This window comes from Episyrphus balteatus, chromosome 1 (genome assembly GCF_945859705.1).
Source record: "Episyrphus balteatus chromosome 1, idEpiBalt1.1, whole genome shotgun sequence".
In the NCBI taxonomy this organism is placed as follows: Eukaryota; Metazoa; Arthropoda; class Insecta; order Diptera; family Syrphidae; genus Episyrphus; species Episyrphus balteatus.
The window spans coordinates 168,610,661-168,633,205 of NC_079134.1; the positions used below are offsets into that span (position 1 = coordinate 168,610,661).

Genomic DNA, 22,545 nt, shown 5'->3' on the forward strand with positions numbered 1-22,545 from the left:
ACGATGAGTAGTTTCTGAGATATAGGGCTTCAAAAATCGCAAAAACCGTAACTGACTGACTGGCTGACTCACTCACTCACTCACTGACAGATCATCAAAATTATGGAGAACTTCCCGTTAACGTAGAAACTTGAAATTTTACACGGTGATAGGGCTTGTGGTGTATACAAAGGGAAAAATCGAAAATTTGAGATTTTCAATTCAGGGGGCGTGGCATCCGCCCATTTCCGCTGAATTTTCATCAAATATTATAGAGCACTTCTGATTATCGTAGAATCTTGAAATTTGGTAGAATGGTAGATATGGTAGTTTATACAAAGGAAAAAATTTAAAATTTGAGAATTTCAGCCAGGGGGCGTGGCAACCGCCCATTTTCACTGAATTTTCATCAAATACAGAGATTTTCAATTCTACAGCCATACCTTGCAAAAAGTAGTGAAATCACAACAAAAACATTACTGTTAAAAAAGGAGCCAAGTTCTCCTATGTTGAAATTATGCTGGCACAAAAAGTTCAGAGATGTAAAAGTGTACCAAGTTCTAAAGTTTGGGTTCAAATTCGTATCAATAAAATTTTGATTGTTTACTTGGCAATTTTTGAAATAACTTTAAGAATCGGTAATTAAAAGAAAAATTGTCAAGAGAACAATCAAAATTTTATTGATACGAATTTGAACCCAAACTTTAGAACTTGGTACACTTTTACATCTCAGTACTTTTTGTGCCAGCATAATTTCAACATAGGAGAACTTGGCTCCTTTTTTAACAGTAATGTTTTTGTTGTGATATGCTTGACTGAATAGAAAACACACAGCGTAATGTACCTACTGCAAGTAAAAATAGTTGCATACTTTAAGGCCTCCAGTTCTTGCTTTATTCATGATAGCAGTGCATATTGCTCAAGATTGAATTCAAAATAGGTATTCTTCAAACCTGCTCGGAATCCTTGGAAATGAACATTCAACATAAAAACAAAATTTTTGTTTCATACATTCTAGCCTTGATTTGAATAGGGTAACAAACTGGCCCCTGAGCTGTCGATAATTAAGTATTTGTTCATGCATAGTTTTGCTTAGGTAACTTTTTGCTGCAAATCTAAGAATAATATACTACATAGTTCAAATACAGTCCGTAACACATGGATAGCCTCACCCATAGTACTCTTAAGAATTATCTTTTTTTTGTACTTTTTAGATACAAACAGATTCGAATTTTAACTTAGCAGCAAGTAGACACTACTGTGTCAGGGATGCAGACAAGTTTTAATTGATTTTTTGAAGTTAACGGTGTTTTTTTTTTTAGAACTTTTTGTTGAATGTAAATAAAATAGACGTTTTTTTGTAACATCAGGATAGCCTCACCCCATTTATTTTAGCTAAAGCCTAGTATACATTTCTTTTCGATAAAAAAAAAATGAGTGGTGAAGGAAAAAAAAATGTTTTCTTGAAAAAAAAAAAAATCTGTGGTAAACAGATGACAGTTGTAAGTTTTTTTTCCGCAAAAACAATGAGCTGCACATTGTTTTGCGAGAAAAAAAATCGTGGTGAGTATAATTTTTTTTTGATTTTGGTTTACAGCTGTGGTGAGTTAAAAAATATTTTTTTTTCGGAAAAAAATCTAAAAAAATTTCTCCCATAAGAAATGAATTGTTTTTTTTTTTTTTTGCTGGAAGAACTGTATACTAGGCTTAAACAGAAAGTTATTTAATAACAGAAGAAAGAAAACAGAAAACTAAAATAATGAAAATAATTTCATAATTTTTGTTTATGTTTTGTGGACTTTATGAATAATATTCAATAATAGAGTTTTTTTGACTTTTAGTCCAAATTGCGTTTCGCCCAGGTACAACAGTTGGGCTCATCAGTTAGATGCTGTTGTACCCTTTCTAAGACGCAAATTTTGGTCGATGATTACCGACACTTATTTAAACTACAGCATAAACTTACTGTGAATTCTAATATTTCTAGGGGAATTTGATTAAATTCTGTTTTCTTTCTTCTATAACTTAAGCCAGACTACGGGCTAGCCAGACCATCGGCAATATATTTTTTAGGTGCACGAATTTAATCAAATTCCCCTAGAAATATTAGAATTCACAGTAAGTTTATGCTGTAGTTTTAATAAGTGTCGGTAATCATCGACCAAAATTTGCGTCTTAGAAAGGGTACAACAGCATCTAACTGATGAGCCCAACTGTTGTACCTGGGCGAAACGCAATTTGGACTAAAAGTAAAAAAAAACTCTATTATTGAATGATATTTAATAACTTTTTTAACAAAAACAATTTTTTATTATTTTACGAAGTTAAACAAATACTTTTAAAGCTTGTAGCGCCCTCTTTTTACCAGAAAAACGACTATTTAAAGAATAATCAAGAAATTTTACAGATCTGATGAATGCCATAATTTGACTTCTCTTTCTTTAGATACAGCTTTCTATACTCATAAACAATCCATTTTAGTTGATTTCACATATTTATTTAAATTGTTTAAATAGCCTTAAAGGAAGAACTAGGACTAAGCCGAATTTTCCTAATAAAATAAGAGATAGTTGTGCGCCCAAAAGTAATGTAATTTGACTAAGACATTGTGTAATGATCTAACAATGTTTTCTTATGCTAGGATGCTAGGAATCGAGTTTTAAACTGCTTATTATAGATGGGAAGGTTCTTAAAGACGTCAAAATTGTGAAAAAAGTGAAACGATCAAAGGTGTATACAAACAGAATAACCAAACCGAATGGCCCAAAATACATGCAAAAAAAAAGCCTTACAGGTTCTTATTCATTCTGTAAATAAATTTTAGAATGATTTTTTGGTATTCAAAAACCATTCAATAGTGTCGTGATATTTCAGATATATATAAAGGATTATCCCATTTTTGCAAACATTTTGTGAGAATTTTGACGGTGTTTTTGAGGGAGAATATTAGTCTTAAATAATTGTAAATTAAGATCTTAGCGACATTCTTTGTGATTATTATTACCGTTTTCCACATTTGTGGGAAGTATATAAATTCCGGATGCAAATGTTCGTGATGATCATAAAAAGAACCATCCTTTTGGCATTGATTCAATTAAAAGATGATGTGTTATCTATGTATGCTTGGAATTTCTCCGAAATTGGATTTTCCAGACCTTTCGTTAAACACGTAAAGATCACTATTACGAAACTGCGATGTTCGTATAAAGGTAGTATGGGCAATTGTATGAAGAAAGTTCCCCACCTATAGGTTGACGTTCCTTTTTTTCATACCTTTCGATAGTAGTTCGCTGGAGACTTTTTCACAATTATTTTGAGTCTAGGAAACGAGTCTTAGTAAAAAATATTTTAAAACACAAGCAGAGATGGCAAAAATTGGATTTTTTTTGATTTCCTACATTTGTTACGTCTACTACATAAATGAGGTAGTTAACGTAGTTTAATGTAGTTAACGTAATTAAATGTAGCAGGCGTAGCGCTAGACGTCAAAATGTAGTTTGAAATGCCAATTTTACCACCAAATTGTCAAAGTCTTATTCAAATCGAAATACATAGCTGTGATAGTGTAAATTTGAATAGAATATTTGAAACCAGATGGACTTGGGGTGGTTTCTTTGAAAAGGTTTTACTTTACGAAACCAAATTCTCACGAAAACACAGCTATTTATTTTTTAATATTTTTGAAATATAACGTTTTTTATGTAGTTATTGCACGTAGCAAATGTAGGTAGTGCATGAAACAAATCAAGCGAGTAGTTTATTCGATTAACTACGCGTAGTTAACCGAGTAGATTACCTGACGTAATCTACTCTGCCATCTCTGAACACAAGTAATATAGTTGAGAATACAATCTAAATGGGTCTGAGATGAAAGGTGTAAAAGTCTACTCGCAAAAAGCTGCCCTCCTTAGTGGAATAATTTTCAGAGTTAAGAAAAAAAGGTGTTTTAATACTGAATTCTTCGGAAAATAGCAAGTTTAATGAGCTATACTAAAATCTGAACGAAAACGCCTTAGCCTTGAAGATGATTCCATCCCATCAACCAAGTTCCAAGCAACATGAACTTTCCATTAAAAGACCAAGTCGTAGAAATAACATTGCTTGTTCATGCGATTATATGGAGGGTTCGTACAAGATGTGAGACCCCAACGTCAACGTCCTACACAGCCATCCCTATTGATCAATAAAACAATTACCCATAAGAATTACACATAGCTACCCACAAAAATCAAATTGACAAGCAGATGTCACTGCTAACGATAGGCAGCTATTATAAACTAAACGTAAACATTCCAAAAGATACACAAACCATACATCAAAAAAATATAATATACTCTGTATAAGTATTTTTTCCGACTAGACACATAATAAAGTATTCTCGTTTCGATAACATCCATTAGATTTGGTTTTTCTTATCTTTCCAAAGTCTAAAAAGCTTACCCATTACTATACAAATAAAACAAAACAAAAAAATGCTGCCTCTTTGCATTGAACCCACAATTTGCTTAAATTAAACAATCATTGTAAGATAATAAACTGATTAACTAGTATTCTAGTTTCTATTAGATGCTTAAGTGTAAAAATAATCGTGATTTTAGTTAACATTTTTAATTGAAACTGAACAAACGCAAGTGCGAGTTATTGCGATAGGTATTGAAATATAAATTCGGGTGTACCAAAAATAGATTTTTTGTTTTTTTCATAATTTTATTTTTTTTTGTTTATGTATTTATACAAATGTTTATAATTGAAAACAAAATATAAGCTTAATAAACAATATGCGGTAATGAAATTTTTTCCGTTCAAAAAACACGTGATAATTTCGCTGATTTTTTTTTTTAATTTGTCAATATTGTGTACATAATAAATTCAGTTAAGTGCAATTGACGGTTTACTGAAATCACGTGATTATCGTGCTGCAAATCACAAATAAAAAGTAATTAACTTCCCCGTTCTCCTTAATATTTTTTAAAAATTAAGGTATACCATCAAACTAGATACTCAAGAAATGTACAAGATTGGAGGATATCTGATGGAATAACTCGAAAGTGTTATCATTTTAATATTTCATTAAAACACTTGTTATAAGTTCTTTTAGAAAAGATCAACAAAATAAATCTAATCGCATTTTGATTGTGTCATTTTCGTTGTCACCACTCAAAAAGATATTTTTGGAATATGTATTTTTGTTGTGTAACGTTTTTTTTTCATGTTTTTTCATGATACGAAATACTATTTAGAAATATATTGTTTTTTATTTATCTTTCTTAGTCTCCCGTAGTAGTCCAGCAACCTTGAAACCTAGAAAGATAACAAACTTTCACCGGATTTGGCATATCTGATTATTTGCTGAATTTTTCGTATTGATGTTGGTAAAATAAACAATTTAAATTTTCAGCATTGAGCACACATACAAATTACGAAATGGTAACGGAGTTACGAATACTAGAGTTATGCGCGACAGAGTTACGAAAAACCGAAGTTACGAAAAACCAGAGTTACGAACACCAAAGCTATGAAACGATGTTCTTGGGTTGGCAACCATTGAGATGAACGATATACTATAGGAACGTACCAAAAAGCTAGAGCGTATAGGTTGAGTCAAGTCCGTTTAGCCGGGAGGGGGGATTTTCTAAAATAATGACTTAATTTGGAAAAAAAATTATTAAAATACCAACGGTTACACCAATTATATCGTACTGTACTTTTTTGTAAGGCAAAAGACTTGTTTTATGGAACAATTTTTGAAAAATTAATTTTCAAAAAAAATATATGGCTTTTTTGAAAAAAAGTAGTTTTGGTTTTTTTTTTAATTTATCGAAAACGACAAGACGTTTTTGGATCCAGTTCTCAGTTTTAGTTTAAAAACAAATAAGAACATTAAATTATGTAATTTAAATTAGCACTAAATTACATACAATTTTGAAAGAAATAAGTTCGAAATTTATTTTTTCACTTTTTTTTCAAAATTTTGATTTTGAAAACTAATTTTTTCAAAAACTACTCATTTAAACAGCTATATTTAAAAACAAATTAAAAGATACAGTTTTTGGCTTTACAAAAACGTAAAGTACGTTATTTTTGGTGTAACCGTTGATTTTAAATAATTTTTTTCCAAATTAAGTCATGTTTTTTAGAAAATCCCCCCTCCCGGCTAAACGGAGGGGAATAGACACCCCCGTCAGATACAATTTTTTTCTTGAATTGACTCAACCTATATGCTCTAGCTTTTTGGTACGTTCCTCCAGTATATCGTTCATCTCAATTGTTGCCAACCCAAGAACATCGTTTCATAGCTTTGGTGTTCGTAACTCTGGTTTTTCGTAACTTCGGTTTTTCGTGACTTTGACGCGCGTAACTCCGTCGCGCATAGCTCTGGTATTCATAACTTCGTCGGTTTCCCACAAATTACCATCGAAAAAATTAGCTTCTTCTATTCAAAAAAAAAGTAACGCTTATTCTTTTTTTATACTTAGTTAGTACATTGAGAGTCTCAATCCCTCAGTCCTTACATTTACAAAGTTTTGACTAGTTTTTTGTTTCATTAATTTGAATTCAAGTTAAACCAATTAAAGTTCCCCTTGGTATTTCGGATATCATTTTAATCCTCTTAAAGATTTAACAGAACTAAATAACGGAATTTCAGATTTTAAACAATGTTTAATCGACCCGAATGGGTCGCACATAGTAAAATTTGCTAAGAATACTAAAGGTTTTTTATAAAAATTGTTAAAAATTGAGTATAAAATTATAAAAACACTTCTTTAAATTGATTTAAACTCACAATAAGGTATGCCATTAATTTTGTTAAAAAGCCGTATTTAAAAAAAAAATATCATTGTACTTTAAAATTTTCAAAAATATGTAGTGTGATATTCTGAAGCAATTACAATGGTCGCCAACGAAAATAGAGCTGGAACCAAATCCCTTCTTTTCTAATACATTTTTGTGTGCTGAGTCTGAATCCGAAGTCAAAATTTTACTGGCACATCAGGTTTTTGAAAAGCTTGAATATTGAAAATTTTTTCTTTTCTTAAAATTATTGAAAAAAGTATAAAATTATAAATAAATCGGCCCTAGCGACAGATCCGTTGGAGTCGAAAATTCTCTGAAATCATACGAATATTGCTTCGAGGTGAGCTTCTGAAGGTAAAAACTCTCCGATTCGTACAAAATCGGACAGATTTCCGCTCGGACAGCCGATACCTCGCTATTGCCGAACATCTCAAAACTTTGCTTGCTTTTTTCAAAGTTATAAATGGTTTTTTTTGATCAAATTCCAGTTTTCATCTTCTGATTTGGACTTAAATAAATTGCACGACTGGGGTCGCACGTACTTGCTCTTATGGTAAAAGTTACTCTAATGTTAAAGTTTAAAATTTGATATTTTCACGGAATTTCGTTAGTGGTGCAAAAAAAATAAAATCTGTTTTTATAAATAATTAAATGCCGTTTTAAATGATCTTTTACAAAAAACTAAGTATGCTATTTTATTTCTAGTATAAAAAGGAATTTTCAGAAAAAAATTTTCGAAAATCGTTAGAGCCGTTTTTTAAAAAAATAATTTTTTATATATAAAAATTTTCTAACATTTTTCTTAAAAAGTTGATATGCAATTTTGAATAAATAATTAATTTACACATAAAAACAAAATTTCAAAATTTTTCACCAGCTCGTTTCAAAAAAATTGATTTTTCAAAAAAAAAATTTGAAATATTTTTTAAAAATCCAAAAATGTGTTTTTTGAAAAATTAAAAATTTTTTTAAATAATGATTGTTTAAATGTTTCTGTATTAAAAATTTGGTCGAAATCTGTTTTGTCGTTTTTGAGAAATTCATAAATCCAAAAAACCATTCTATGGCAGGTACCGTTAATAACGGTACAAAAAATATTTTTTTTATTATCAAAGGAGGCTCTTATCTGTAACAGTAAGCAGAAAAATTTTAATCAAAATCGTTAGAGCCGTTTTTGAAATAAATCAACTTTTCTGTTTCCGTTATATGACAGGTACCGTTAGTTTTCGTCCTAAAAAAAAAACTTCAATTTCTCCTCTAGGGAATCACCCAAAACTGTTAACTACCAAGTTTGAAGAAAATCGCTTCAGTAGTTTAGGCTGTAGCTCAAGGTTCTTACAGACAGACAGACAGACAGACAGACAGAATTGCCAGACCCACTTTTTTGGCATTCTCCATCATCGTAATGCCATGTAAAATTGTTATCTCGAGTTCGATTTTTTTTACGAATCCTAAACTTGCCCTATAGTACCTATATCGCAAGTAAAAAAGGAAACATTTTACGGAAAAATTGTATATTTTTGACTAAACATGAAAAAGAACTTAATTAGTTTTTATGAGTTTATAGTGAAAATTTTCATGAGTGTAGCTCAAAAACTAGAGGTTATACAACAAACGTGTAAACGGTTTTGAATTCAGCACACTTAAGTCTATTCAAATCACCTAACAAAGTTCTTGCTCCTAACTTTTTTTTTGTTTTTTGCCGACCACTGTTATTAATGCACATATTAAAACAAAGTTTCAAGAAAATTTACCGATCCGTTCAGGATAAGGCAATAATAGACCCGATTCGAAAAATTCAAAAACTCCATTAATCTGTAAGACATCATTACTCGATTTTTTTATAACACTTATCTATGGATTTTAAGATAGCCCTTATAAGATAGTTGTTTTGATAAGGATTTCAAAAAAAAAAAACATTTCAGCTCGATTTTTGACCCCCAAAAACAATTAAAAAACACCCCTATATTGCGTTGATCTTAAAATCAATACCCATAATGAGGGTGTAACGTTTAAGCGCAGTAAGCGAATAGTATTTTCAAATTAACTCGAAAAACATGGTTGAAAGAGAAGAATTTATTAAGATAAAAGTTGTAGAAAATAGAATTTTTTACAAGTTTTGCCTGAAACGAAATACAAAATGGCCGAGCTTTTAACTTAATCCAGGTTTTCGTTAAACCCAAAATGGTAGTTTTGGCTCAAGCTCAATTTTCCCGAAGCTATCTACCGTTCTCTATTTTAAGCTACTATTATTACGCATATCACAAATAAAATAATAACAACAGCGGATCTGGATATGAAAGTAGGCCTGCAAGTAATATATTTTATTTAATCACTTTCATTAATCTTCCTAATTTTTATAGAAGTAGGTAAATTTTTATAATTATAATTAATAAATTAACATAGCTGACAGCTTTTAATGGACTATTATTTTGCGTCGTGATAATGCCTAATACTTACTATAGAAGTGAAAACTTTGATTAGAAGATGATGGGTTTTTGATGTAAATTAAGTACATGATAATTTCGATAAGATATGGTACCTTTTAGATTAATGGAAGTCCGAATTTTCAAGAAGTCGACTTTTAGTGTGAATTTTCTGAAAATATAGTTTGTGTTTGAGTAAGACGCTTCTGAATATTGAAACTCTTTTATTCGGTCACTGTTTAGGAAAAGTTTGATTTTTTTTTATAGTCCAGTCAATTTAGACATCCGAGGTTACATTAATTTCCAGCAAGCTGAAAATTGGTAGGATTGTTGGAAACACCATCATAAATTAAATCTAAAAAGTCCTCATCGATCCGAGACCTGGAAAAAAATTTACTTGGGGTCAAAGGTCACAAAAACTGTTTTTTCACGATTTTCAGCCAAACGGTAAGTTTATCAAAAAAATTTCGATGCAAATTTTGTAGACCATGTTATTATCTATACAAAGTGTCATGACACTTTTTTTCCTAAGACCCACCGTTTCTTAGGTTTAACAATTCAAAAAGTTGAAGTTGAGTTGTATAATCGGAAATGGTAACGGAGTTACGAATAACAGAGTTACGCGCGACAGAGTTACGGCCGTCAAAGTTACGCGAAACCGAAGTTACGAAAAACTAGAGTTACGAATTCTAAAGTTATGTTAAGCTATGACATGTGATTTTTGGGTTGGCAACAATTGCAACAACAGTTCACCACACCAAAATAACGCCTTTAAAAAAAGGGGTGGTTTGGTTATTATTTTAATATAAATAATAACAAAGTGGGTATTACAAAATACGCTATGAATAATTATATTAATTAATAGAAAAAAAATACGTATTTGCAATATTAGTTGGACAAATAAGAAGTTAAATTCAATTATGTCCCCCAAACTTACATAAGTATACTCATGTTTTTTTTTCTATTTCAACGTTTTTGCAATCTTCTCACAAAAACAAAACCATATATGTATATCTATACCTATCCAATCAAAATTTTACAAGATTAAATAACACCCATTTTCGCTTTACTCATTTAGTTCTGACCAATGAGAAAAATGTTAATCTCTTGTTTGTATTTCCATAATTCCATGTCGTTCCTCGCAATTGTTGCCAACCCAAAAATCACATGTCATAGCTTAACATAACTTTAGAATTCGTAACTCTAGTTTTTCGTAACTTCGGTTTCGCGTTACTTTGACGCTCGTAACTCTGTCGTCCGTAACTCTGGTATTCGTAACTTCGTCGGTTTCCCGTATAATCGTCTTAATCAATTTCATAATCAACAATGAATTTTTTGTATTTCTTTTTTTTTTTATAATTTTCTACAATGATTGGATGAGTACATAAACACTTTAAAAATTTCATAGCTATTGCACATTTTTTGAAAAAATTGAAATCTGATTTTCGATGCAAAATGTAAGAAATGCATTTTATGAAAAATTTTAAACACCTGTGGTATAAAATAAATCTATAGAAACCTAAGTGGCCAACTTACTTAAAAATATTCTCGTCTAAGTTTTTGTGACCTTTGACCCCAAGTAAATTTTTTTCCAGATCCCGGATCGATGAGGACTTTTTAGATTTAATTTATGATAGTGTTTCCAACAATCCTACCAATTTTTAGCTTGCTGGGAATTTATGTAACCTCACCCCCTTATTTTAGTCTAATTTGACCGGACTATTAATAGCTCGATAAGTTTACTCGAAATATGTATACCTATAACATTTTAACTTGAGAGATACAAAAGTATGCTCATAAGTTTGATTTTTAAGACTTTTATTAAAATAGACAATATTTTTGCTTTTTGGAGCAAAAAAAAAACGATATTTGTTTCATGTCCAAAATAACAAAGGTGGTTTATTTTTGAGAACATTTGATTTGTTGAAAACATGATTTTATAGTCTCGTATAAAATCTTATTTTTAAGATTTCTTTTATAAAAAATAAACAAGTCTAAAATTCTAGTCAGAGCTAATCCATAAAAATCAATTCTATTGCTAAAAAAAAAATCAAATTTCTGTTCCCTGAGCAACATTGTATTTATTGATATTGATTAAACATTTTTATTTTACATAGGACAACGCACAAATTCTTGGGATAAGCCTTTTAACGTATAGATATATAACAAAAACTTGATTGTTTTCATTTTTTTTAACTTTTCATATTGTTAATTATTATTTTCAAGGTATTAATCTTCTTTTCTCAATAATGATCAAAAAGTTGCACTAAATTGTAAAAACAAAAATGGCTCACAATTCTGAAGAACTGCATAGTCTTCGTCATGATGAAATTAAACCTGAAATTGTTATTGGAAACGGAAAATCCAAACAATCCATTCCACTTGGTGACCAGCGAAAGGCTGTATTAAGACAAGTAAGTAAGATTTTTGAAATGTCCCTATAGCCTAAAACCTTACAACAATATTTTCAGGAATTAATGGTATTTTTAATAAATCTTGGAATTCTAGTTGGTGGAATGAGTTTGGCACTTCCAGCTGTTACCCTTGATCAATTAACAAATCCTGCAGAACCAATTCACTTGGACAAATCACAATCTTCTTGGTTTGGTAAGTTCATAAAACATACTTCATCTTTGAAACTTATAAGAAACGTATTATTTTGTTCAGCGTCAGCAAGTTCCATCGCATGTCCTGTGGGATCCTTTTCGGGAGTCTTTTTAGTGGACAAAATTGGGCGAAAAAAATCAATACTTCTTGTCAATCTTTTCGCTATAATCGCATGGATTTTAATGTCAACAGCATTTTATGACAATCCAAGTTTGGTATTTCTGCAACTTATGATTTCCAGAATGTTTTCTGGACTTGCCACGGGAATGGGTGGTTCCCCGGCTTCTGTGTATGGGGCAGAAGTATGCCTGCCAAAACTTCGAGCAAGATTAACAATGGTTGCCTCTATGGCAATTGCTGCGGGAGTCCTTTTTGCTTACGTTGTTGGCTATTTTATTAGAGTGAGTTGGTCAAAATCTTTGATATAGACTCATATTTCAAAACACTTCTTTTTAGAATGATTGGCGATTAATAGGAATGGTTTACTTGGTCTACCAGATTATCTGTTTAATTTTACTAATTCCAGTTAAAGAGACTCCAAGTTGGCTTTTATCAAAAGGACGAGTTAAAGAAGCAAAGGCTTCTTTATCATACTTTAGAGGACTTGATGATGGTAAGTTAACATCCATTTTTTTTTATTTGATATTCCGATAAAGACGAATAATTTTCCAGGTGAAACCCATGACGAAGTTGAAGCTGAGTTTGCTTTACTCAGAAAAACTATTCCACTTAAATCAAAAGGCATAAAGAAAGTATCAATATGGAAATCTATTCGTCTTCCTGAAGTTCACAAACCCTTACTACTTGGAGTCATCTTCTTTGCCTTCCAGCAGTTTTCAGGAACTTTTGTTGTTGTTGTTTATGCTGTTCAAATTATAACAAAAGCTGGAGTTGAAGCAGATCCGTTTTTATGTGCAATTTATGTCGGAATAGCCAGATTTGTTGTAGCTTCCGTTGTAATGACATGGCAATTGGAGAAATGGGGTCGTCGTCCAGTTAGTATATTCTCAGCTGCTACTACATCTATTTGTCTCTTTCTACTTGCTGGACCAACTTGGTTCCCATGGTTGCAAATACCAACTCTCTCAGCAGCTGTTATAGTTGGTTTCGTCGTTTCTTCAGCAGGTCTCTGGACAATTCCATTTTTAATTCTTCCCGAAATTTTTCCACAAAAAGTTAGAGGTTCATTTTGTGGAATATCAATTGGATGTGCATATCTTTTATCATTTAGTTCGATAAAAATTTTCCCTTCATTAATGGATTGGATGGGTGGCAATGGAAATGTTTTTGCATTTTATGGTACAATGGCGTTGTTGTCGATATTTTTTGTGTATTGGTTTATTCCGGAGACAAAAGGGAAAACTTTTTTGGAAATTGAAGATTATTTTCGAAGGAGAAAAAGTACAATTCATGAAAATGATGTGGAAGCTAAAGAATGTTGTGTTGGTGTTGTTCCAAGAGAAGTTTAATAAATATTGTAAGAATAGTATGTAAATAAAGTTCTAAATTAAATATTTATATATATGTTGTTATAGTTTTGTTTTTTAAATTTTGGAATAATCTATCTGTAAATTAAGGCTTTTAAAATGAAGAAAAATCAATTTGATGAAATAAGATCTCTGAATTTTTGAATAAACGTGGATGAAAACAAGTCACTGGGATATGATCGCTGAACTGGCTGAAATTTCAGGCTCATATCACAAAAAAAGTTTTTTCCTCTAGTATGTACCTATGAATGTTTGTAGTTCATTTGATCGGTAATTAATGTTGTTGCATATTTATAGGCTTTTAATTTGATAGAAATCGTTACAAAGACATGTTGTCTAAACAATGGGACAGTTGAAATAAGATTTATGTACATACATTTATATTCGAACTGGCTCTTAAATTACTGTTTTTTTTTTTGCAAATATTCGTAATTGTGTTTTATTTAAATTAGACCATTGTTTTTTTTTATTTTATTCTTCGATCGAAGAATATTTCACAATTTTGTTTAAATAATAAAAATATTATTAATACATAGCTATGAATAATTTGTATTTAAATAAACATATTATTGAATTTCAAATTATACACGTGTGTATTTTTTGTACAATGACAATAAAGTCTAGGTTAATGTACACAAAACTACATGAAACTAGTATTATTTTTAGAGCCAATTTTTCAATCTTCTAATAAACAGTCAGTTAACTGTTCGACGAATAAAGTTATTAGGCTCATAAACAATCAGATAAAAACATTGAATTTTTCAATCAAGAATAATTTATCCTACAGAATAACAAAAAAAAAAATTGTCAAATTCAAAAATATTTAAAATTAAACGTCATTTTTATTCATGATTGTTTTTGTTTTCTTGTGTTCCACTGTATTTTTTTCAAAATTCTTTCAAAACAGCTTTGACAACTGACACAATATTTTTGTTGAGATTATTCCTTAGAATAATTTTTATTCGTCTCTGAAAGAAGCAGATAGTTTTATTCTAAGTTTTATTCTATATCTGCTTGTTGAAAAATTGATTTTTTCTCTATCCTTATGAATAAGTACTAAATGACTGTTTAACTGACTATTGAAAAATTGGCCCTTAATAACAAATAGAGATGTAAATAAAAGAAGTTAGTTTTGTTTGAATTCATAACGAATTAAATCATATTGAATTTGGCAAAACAGGGTTGTCAAATACTTTTTTTATATATGTATTATTTTTTTTTTACAATTTAGCTCCCGTTTCAACTACATCAAAATGTATATTATGGCCTTGTTTTTGTGAGATTCATGCAAAGAAAAGCTTCGATATCTAACAAATGTTACAGTTTTAAATAAAGAAAATACTTAAGTTGATACAAATTTTAACAAATAAAATTTATTTTTTGGTCACAGAATTGGCATATTATTAAAATTACTCGATTTTCAAAAAAAAAATATTTTGTTCATTCCCTAGGGTATTTTTTTTTTAAGAACATCAACATCCTCAGAATGTAACATACAAACCTCATACAAAACTCAATAAATAAAGTGTTTATAAGGTAAAGTGGAAAAATTTAAAGTTCGAATTATTGAAAATTTTACTTTGTTTTATGATAAAAATTTTAGACTCAATATTCGGTAAAGGTGTCATTTATCAGTTCAGAAACGGACAGAGCACAAAAAATTGTATTCTTCAAATTATCGAAAAACAACAAAAATAGTTCTAGACGTCTAGACGAATATTCCCCGAAATTTAAGAGATATTTTCAAAATAACTGTAATGATATAGAAATACATTGATACATTTAATTAAGAAGGTAGACCTTTATTAAACCTTTATTTCATTATTAGCTATACTTGGATAAAATTTTTATTAAAAATACCAATAATCTTTTTTATCAAAAAACAAAACCGACTTCCATGGATCAAAACTGGGTTTTATGGTTTTTATGGCTATAACTGAACGAAATTCAAATGGGACCACGTTGCAGCCACCAGCTTTCCAATACAAGAATTATCAAAATTGGTTCACTCAGTCCAAAGCTATGAGGTAACAAACATAAAAAAAAAACTATAAAGAACTATTTCATTTTAGTTCAATTTATTTTTATTACTCCGTTTTTTTTTTAGAATTAAAAAAACAAAATAACTTTGTTCAAACGGTATCCTAATTTATTTAAAATTTAAGTATTCTACATGTAAAACAAACATCAAGTTCAAAATAATATGTAGATAAACATTTTATTTCTTAAAAAAATTCTTTATTTCGTTCATAACTTGTCGAGTTTTCTGATTCCTGCTAGGAGAATATCGTTTTGCTTTCGGAATCATAGTACCTAATTTAAGATGCTACATGTCCTTTGTTACTGCTCAGAAATTAGAGTAGTGGTGCTCGAGGAAGAAACGCTGAAAGCTGAAACTTGTACAAGCGGCTTTGAGCGCTCTTATAAAAAATTTGAGCCTTGCCAAAAAAATATAAAAACTTATGCTTTTAGTATAATAATTTGTATGGAGAACAAAATTTTAAATTGCGTTTTTCTCGCCATGAGTTGGAATGGACTTGTGCTGTTTTTTCCCTTGACACTTCAATTAGAGTTGATGACCTATACCTGCGTGATTGTGGTTAAATCTATTTAATTTGAAAGGGTAAAAATTGAATTCTGTTGGGTTAATTTAGTTATTTTACTGACAATTTTTTTTACCGAAATTTCGTTTAAATCTCGAACAAAACCAAAAATTCAAAAAAGTTCTTATTCAACACCATCTATGTAACTTTTATTTTCAAATGAAAAAATGTGCAATTCAGAAGTGCATATTCGTTTTTTTTGCATACAAAAAAAAATCTTAATTTAGCAACCCTGCCACCTTAAGTTAATTTTGTTTACTTAAACAACAATAAATTGTTAACATCAATAAATGCCAAAAAAATATTTGAAAACTAAATAATAGTAACAAATTTATTTATATTGCCAAGCACGTGTTATAGGCAAAAATTCAATAATAAAGATCTAATTTTCTTTCCGACAAGGTCTCAAATAAATTTTGGAGTCTAAGTACACAATACTCTTTATTGTTTGTCACCATAATTAGCGGTGTGCCTTATGCCAATTTTTGAAAAAAAAAAAAAAAAATACAAGTACGATATAATATAGATCTTGTAGAATTATACGATCTGTATAAATTACTTTTTAGAATGGTTATTGTTGTTGGTTGTTAACATCTGAATTTTTGGAGACAAATAGGCACATACTTTTAATATTTTTTGGATCATTTTTAAGTTTGAACTGTACAGAATAAGGTGAAAATGTCTAGCGTGTGAAATCAGTGAACAGTAATAGTATAGCATTTAAGTTAATATTTCCAAGGTATGAAGTAAAAATCTAAATTTTTTTGAAAAAGTGATTGTGTTTGACTTATTCGAGACTGGACTTTTTGTGGTTAAATAGTATACAGAATGTGGAATTTCTCATCAGATTTTGTTGAACAGCGTGGAAAGTGAAGTGCAATAGTTAGTAATATAGCTCTTTTTTTTAAATGCAAATTACCATTATTTTTCGAATGCAAATCAAACCTTATTTTCCTTTCTCTATGTGTCTGTGCATTTTAAATTTAATATTCAAAAATGAAGGCTTATAGTTTAACAGGTTAATTGTACCTACATTGTTCTACTTCTTTCTAAAAATTTTTTCACAATGGAAAGACATAAAAGTGTCAATAAAGATTACAGGAATTCATTTTCATATGTTTTATTTGACATGACATTAAAAAAAATATTTTTTTTTTATTATTTTGCTATTCTGTGATTGCACTGATGCACAAAAGCTTTTGTTTTCTTTGTTTTTTTTTTCACAAACTTCAAAGACTGAATACCGCCTTATTCAAATTAACGATGTCACACCCTAATTTGTATTTTAAATTTAATCAGTCAAAACATATATCAAGCAATAGGTACATTAATATTTTATTTTTGCAATTTAAAGTTAAAATTGCAAAATAATATTTATAATATTTATTTTACTGTTTAACATCTGTGTCTGTCTATGGTTATATTAAAGAAAGTACAAAGTTCAGCAGAGATTTATATAACCCGAGATATTGTTCATACAATGAAATATGGCAGACAGAATCCATAATTATTTGCGACTCAATTATGTTTGTACTTGACTCTTTCTTTGGTTCAATAATTTTTGAATTTCTACTAATTTCCTCATAAACTCTAATTATACCTTTTAATAATTTTTAAGAGAAAAGGACACGTTTTTACATATAAATGTAAGTGAAAGATTATTACTTTTACAAAAATTTGCAGAAGTCACGTTTAAGGTCTCTTTCATTAACAGAGAAAAGAAAAATTAAGTCATTTAGGTAAAAGAAAAAAGTAAAGTCATTGTGGCGTATACGTACTTTTTTTATTTTTCATAAATGTAGTTGAAAAAGTATTGCGATTGGCCCTAAAAATTTGATTGTTCAGAATTAATTTATTTTAACGCAAAATTTATGAAAAACCATAGAAAACACGTTTTTGAGACACTTTCATTTCCGAGAGTCATAGGCATAGGGATTAATTCTTCAGTCAGTCACGGCAGTTTTGCGCAAAATGAGATTGAAGGCTCAAAACCTTTTCTAAATCGGAATATATGTAACAACATATTTTTGAAAAATTACTGACGCGAAAATGCCTTTAAAAGTGTACTTGTTGATATTTATTTACAAACTTATTTCTAAAGAAGGAGTTACTTCAGAACTTTGGCACGGTAGTCGCAAAAAACTGATAATAAGTTCAATTAGAATCCCAAAATCAATGTTGTTTACCTTAACCATACTAGAAGAAGGCGAAGAATTCAGATGATTGAAATCGGTCAGCGGAAGAACCTTAGGATTATTAAAACTAAGCTTAATTTAAATCATATTATAAAAATGTCTCCAGTAATTTTTTTTTATAGAAAAAACCACAAAAATTACGACTTTAAAATATGGGTCACACAAATTTTCATATAGGTACTTATTTATTTTGCAATGCAAAATGGTAGTCTCCGAAGAACAAAATGTACTCCACTGCAACAAAATTAATTAATTAATCCATTTTAATTCTTTTTACTTAGAAACAAATATTAAGACCCTTTTCAATTAATTTTTTTCTATCGAAAATGTGTTTCGAAAATAGGATTTGTGATCTACGAGTTGATGAAAACCAATTTGCATAAAGAAATGATTTTAATGACTTATTTCAAACTTCGTAATTTCACGCTATTTAATCTTTCAAAAATATGTTTTACCAGATTGTAATAAGAAAGTTTTTATATTCTAAGCCACTTTGAATGTAAAGTCATCAATAAGTACAATAAGTTATTTTGAATCCAAATGTGCATTAAATTTAATTATATATTTGTTAAAGTTCTTTTGAGTCACTAGTTCTTTAGATATTTACAACTAAATATTTCGAATTTTTGTCATATTTTCATTGGTAGTTATTTCGATTGGTAGCTAACTCGATAAAGTATTCCCTACTAACAATTTTGCTTCTATAATGCTTTACAGAAGCAACAACTGCATCTGTAAGGCTTTATAGAACCAAAATTGTTTTAAGGGTTGTGAATACCATATTCTTCAATTTTCATACACTTAAAATGAGTTTAAAAATATTCACTTTTAAACTTTTAGCAAAAGTGGACTATGTAAAATATGGCCTATGTTAAAAACGGCCAAAAAACTTGGGACAAAAAAACTTGTTTTTCCCGTTATTCGGTTAAAAATCATTTTAAAATTTAAAAATTTGTAAATGCTTGCTCATGACTAAAGCCTATATTTCCTATAAGCTTGAGATTTTTTGGAGGCTTATAAAAATTACAAAAAAATAAAAAAAACTACTCAAAAATGTCCCTAAAAATTATTTGTTTTTCAAAAATTCAAATTTCAAAATCCAGGGCCTATGAAAAAAATCCGTATAAGACGCCTAAATTTTTTTCTTAGTATCTTTCCAATCGTGTAACTCAAGTTTCCGTAAAAAATTTTCCTTACCTTTAATAAGCCTTTTATCGAAGTTCTACCAGATGTTTTCACTGCACAAAAACCTTCACAACTTAGTTTTGACATTTTTTAAAATTTTTGCAATACCTTTTTCAACCTTACAATAAATTTATCTATCATTTAAAAAAAAAAATAACTCTTTACGACTTACCGTTTAGAAAATAGCCTCTTTTTTCAATGTCGTGTTACCCCTATTTACCCTATAAAATCTTAATTTTTTTTTGCATTAAACCTTCTCCTCTTATACCTCTTTGATTAAAAAAAAAAATTAAGAAAATAAGTCAGCCGGTGTGGCCGGTTAGCGAACGTACACAAAACCAAACTTTAATATATATAATAGATTTCGACGTTAAGGTGGAGAAAAAAGTCTCCACAATAATAAGGTACAAAATCATTATTTTATGTTATACTTTTCGGAGTTTAAGTAAAATTCCTTGCATATTTTAAGGGAGTAAAGTTTATTATTTAGAACAAAAAAAAAAAGGTCACGAAGATAGTGATGAAATTTAACTCTTTTTAACTTTTCTTCTGATTAACAAAAAGTTCCTATCTACTTAAAACTTTGCAACAAATTCAAGCCAAACAAATGCTGAACTTTTATTTTGAATGTAATTTCCCGAAATAATTTGTTATGATTGCATGCAGTTAGTTGAGTAATTTTGGCAAAATTATTTAGTTTCGTTAGTTAAAAACTTATTTTATTATATACTTGAACTACCTATTAGAGAACTCTCAGTCTATTAAGAAAAGTCTCAGTTCTAATAAGAAAAGTTAAGAATTAATAATTTTTGTTCAAACATGCATTTATAGGCACTTGGTATTACATTTTGTCAAAATCGGTGATACAATTCCAAAATTGCTGTAATGCCTATGTGCTACCCATGTGTATCAAAATTTGATAGCTGTTACGCTTATAAGCCTCATAAACTAAAAATGACCAACAATAACAGTGAAGTGCCGAAGATCATTCGGAGGGTTTCCCTTAAACCACAAATTGTATCTGGAATGGATAAACCTCCTAAATCGATTCCATTGGGTGACCAATCTAAAGCTGTTTTAAGACAAGTAAGTAGCAAGTCCAATCAATCGTCAATTGAAATACTGAAAACCTTCTTTCCAGCAACTTATGGTCGTTTTAATAAACATGGGCTTGCTAGTTGGTGGAATGAGTTTGGCCTTACCAGCTGTTACACTCAATCAACTCACAGATCCAAATGGAGAACTTCGTTTTGACAAATCTCAAGCATCTTGGTTTGGTAAGTAAAATGTCATTATATCATGGTTTAACTAAGGTTTAACTAAAGTTTACATTTACAGCTTCAGCCAGTTCGATAGCTTGTCCAATTGGTTCATTTTTGAGTGCTGTGATGATCGATAGACTTGGAAGAAAAATGACAATATCTATCACTAACGTTATAGCTATTATTTCATGGGCTTTAATGGGTTTTCAAATAAGTCAAGATCGGGAATTGATATTTATCCAGTTGATTATTTCTCGATTTATTTCTGGAATTGCTACGGGGATGGGAGTTTCACCAGCTGGTGTTTATGGAGCTGAAGTATGTTTGCCAAGGCTTCGAGCAAGACTCACTATGGTGATATCAATGGCGGTTGCTGCTGGAGTATTGTTTATTTATACTGTTGGATATTTCATACGAGTAAGATCCCTTACTTAGTGTTTTAAAGAAGTTTTAAAGGAGTGTCTTTTTCAGAGTGACTGGAGGCTTATTGGAATTATACTTTTTGGATACCAAGTTGTCTGTTTCCTCCTATTGTTTTTGGTGAAAGAAACTCCTGGTTGGTTGCTATTTAAAGGGCGATCTGAAGAAGCTGAGTCTTCTTTATCCTACTTCAGAGGGCTTGATGAAGGTATTTTTTAAGATCCAATATTTGAAAGGTTTTAACATTTAAACACTTTTATTTCAGGGCAAATTCATGAAGAAGTAGAAACAGAATTTGAAATACACAAAAAAACTATCCAACTCAAGGCCGGAGAGAAAAAAGAATCGTTGCTAAAATCACTTCGTCTACCCGAAGTTCGAAAGCCTTTCATTCTATCCATTGTCTTCTTTACTATGCAGCAATTTTCAGGAACTTTTGTTGTCATTGTGTACGCCGTTCAAATTCTCAACAAAGCTGGTGTACTTTTAGATCCATTTTTGTGTGCAGTTTATCTTGGAATAGTACGATTTTTCGTTGCCACATTCGTTATGACATGGGAATTGGAAAAATGGGGTCGTAAAACAGTTGGAATATTTTCAGCTTCATGCATGGCTTGTTGCATGTTACTGTTAGCTGGTTCAAGTTGGTTTACTTGGTTACAAGAACCTCTACTTCCAGCAGCAGTTATGATTATTTTTGTATTTGCATCAGCTGGATTATGGGCTTTACCTTTCTTGATACTTCCTGAAATTTTTCCACAAAAAGTTCGTGGTACTGCTTGTGGAATGTCAGTTGGAATAGCTTATACAATGTCATTTTGTGCGATAAAATCATATTATTGGATGGTCGATTTGATGGGAAATGGAAATGTTTTTGCATTCTATTGCACAATGGCCATACTGACAGCATTGTTTATATTGTTCTGTATTCCAGAGACTAAGGGAAAGACTTTTTTGGAAATTGAAGAACGTTTTCGAATTGGAAAGAAGGGTATTCGAGAAAAGGAAATGGATGTAGAAATGAAAGAAGTTTTCATACAGAAAAATGTAGAAAATGGACAAACGAAAGTTGAAGAAGATAATTGAAAATATTTTTCAATAGACCTTAAGTATTGTAATTATATTTCATCACTCATTTAATTTGTATATAATAAGATTAGAGTTAAAGTTTATTTATGTTATACTCACGTCAAAAGTTTGCAACTTCTGTTGGTTTTCACTTGTATATTTGAAGATGTTATTAAAATTATAAAAATCATTTCTTATTTTCATTTGAGGAAATAAATTTCGCTGAACTTTTTGGTCTGAAAAAAATTCTGAAAAAAAAAATTGTTAAAAAAATGAGTTACTTTATATTACTCATCATTAAACAAATTTATCAAGTGCTAGGATTGTGGCTAATCAATTAGAGACAGCCTGTTAGAGACCGAGTTAGCTCGAGTGGCTTGTTAATTCGGGCCACGATCTGTTCTGGATTTTGAGCGCCACTTTAAGAAGCTAAGTAAGTTTTCTGAAACAAAATGCTTAAGACATCCAAAAATTAGTAACTTAATAACTTAAATATAGGGGAAGTGGGGGCAAGACCG

General features: G+C 30.0%; 2 protein-coding genes across 4 annotated transcripts; both read left to right on the forward strand.

The window, feature by feature from the left end:
- Positions 1 to 4,482: 4,482 nt before the first annotated feature.
- On the forward strand, positions 4,483 to 13,284 carry LOC129907502 (solute carrier family 2, facilitated glucose transporter member 8-like). Of its 3 annotated transcripts, none has more exons than XM_055983776.1 (6): positions 4,483 to 4,502; positions 11,427 to 11,614; positions 11,672 to 11,807; positions 11,868 to 12,208; positions 12,264 to 12,420; positions 12,480 to 13,284. In XM_055983776.1, exons 2-6 carry the CDS (start codon positions 11,486 to 11,488, stop codon positions 13,274 to 13,276), a joined length of 1,560 nt encoding a protein of 519 aa, XP_055839751.1. In that variant the 5' UTR covers positions 4,483 to 4,502; positions 11,427 to 11,485; the 3' UTR covers positions 13,277 to 13,284. The 3 variants fall into 3 exon arrangements, with proteins under 3 accessions (XP_055839751.1, XP_055839748.1, XP_055839750.1); XM_055983773.1 differs by lacking the exon at positions 4,483 to 4,502 and adding an exon at positions 4,862 to 4,915; XM_055983775.1 differs by lacking the exon at positions 4,483 to 4,502 and adding an exon at positions 9,479 to 9,647.
- A 6,822-nt stretch (positions 13,285 to 20,106) lies between these two features.
- LOC129912222 (facilitated trehalose transporter Tret1-like) lies at positions 20,107 to 22,173 on the forward strand. Its single transcript, XM_055990371.1, has 5 exons — positions 20,107 to 20,363; positions 20,419 to 20,554; positions 20,616 to 20,956; positions 21,011 to 21,167; positions 21,225 to 22,173. Exons 1-5 carry the CDS (start codon positions 20,163 to 20,165, stop codon positions 22,043 to 22,045), a joined length of 1,656 nt encoding a protein of 551 aa, XP_055846346.1. The 5' UTR covers positions 20,107 to 20,162; the 3' UTR covers positions 22,046 to 22,173.
- The last annotated feature ends 372 nt before the right edge of the window (positions 22,174 to 22,545 follow it).

Excerpts from the sequence above, each read along its gene's own strand:
- LOC129907502 (XM_055983776.1), top strand. The coding sequence starts at position 11,486 with ATGGCTCACAATTCTGAAGAACTGCATAGTCTTCGTCATGATGAAATT. Across the intron at positions 11,808-11,867 it reads ATCACAATCTTCTTGGTTTG|CGTCAGCAAGTTCCATCGCA; the intron begins GTAAGTTCATAA and ends TATTTTGTTCAG. Across the intron at positions 12,209-12,263 it reads TTGTTGGCTATTTTATTAGA|AATGATTGGCGATTAATAGG; the intron begins GTGAGTTGGTCA and ends ACTTCTTTTTAG.
- LOC129912222 (XM_055990371.1), top strand. The coding sequence starts at position 20,163 with ATGCCTATGTGCTACCCATGTGTATCAAAATTTGATAGCTGTTACGCT. Across the intron at positions 20,555-20,615 it reads ATCTCAAGCATCTTGGTTTG|CTTCAGCCAGTTCGATAGCT; the intron begins GTAAGTAAAATG and ends TTACATTTACAG. Across the intron at positions 20,957-21,010 it reads CTGTTGGATATTTCATACGA|AGTGACTGGAGGCTTATTGG; the intron begins GTAAGATCCCTT and ends TGTCTTTTTCAG.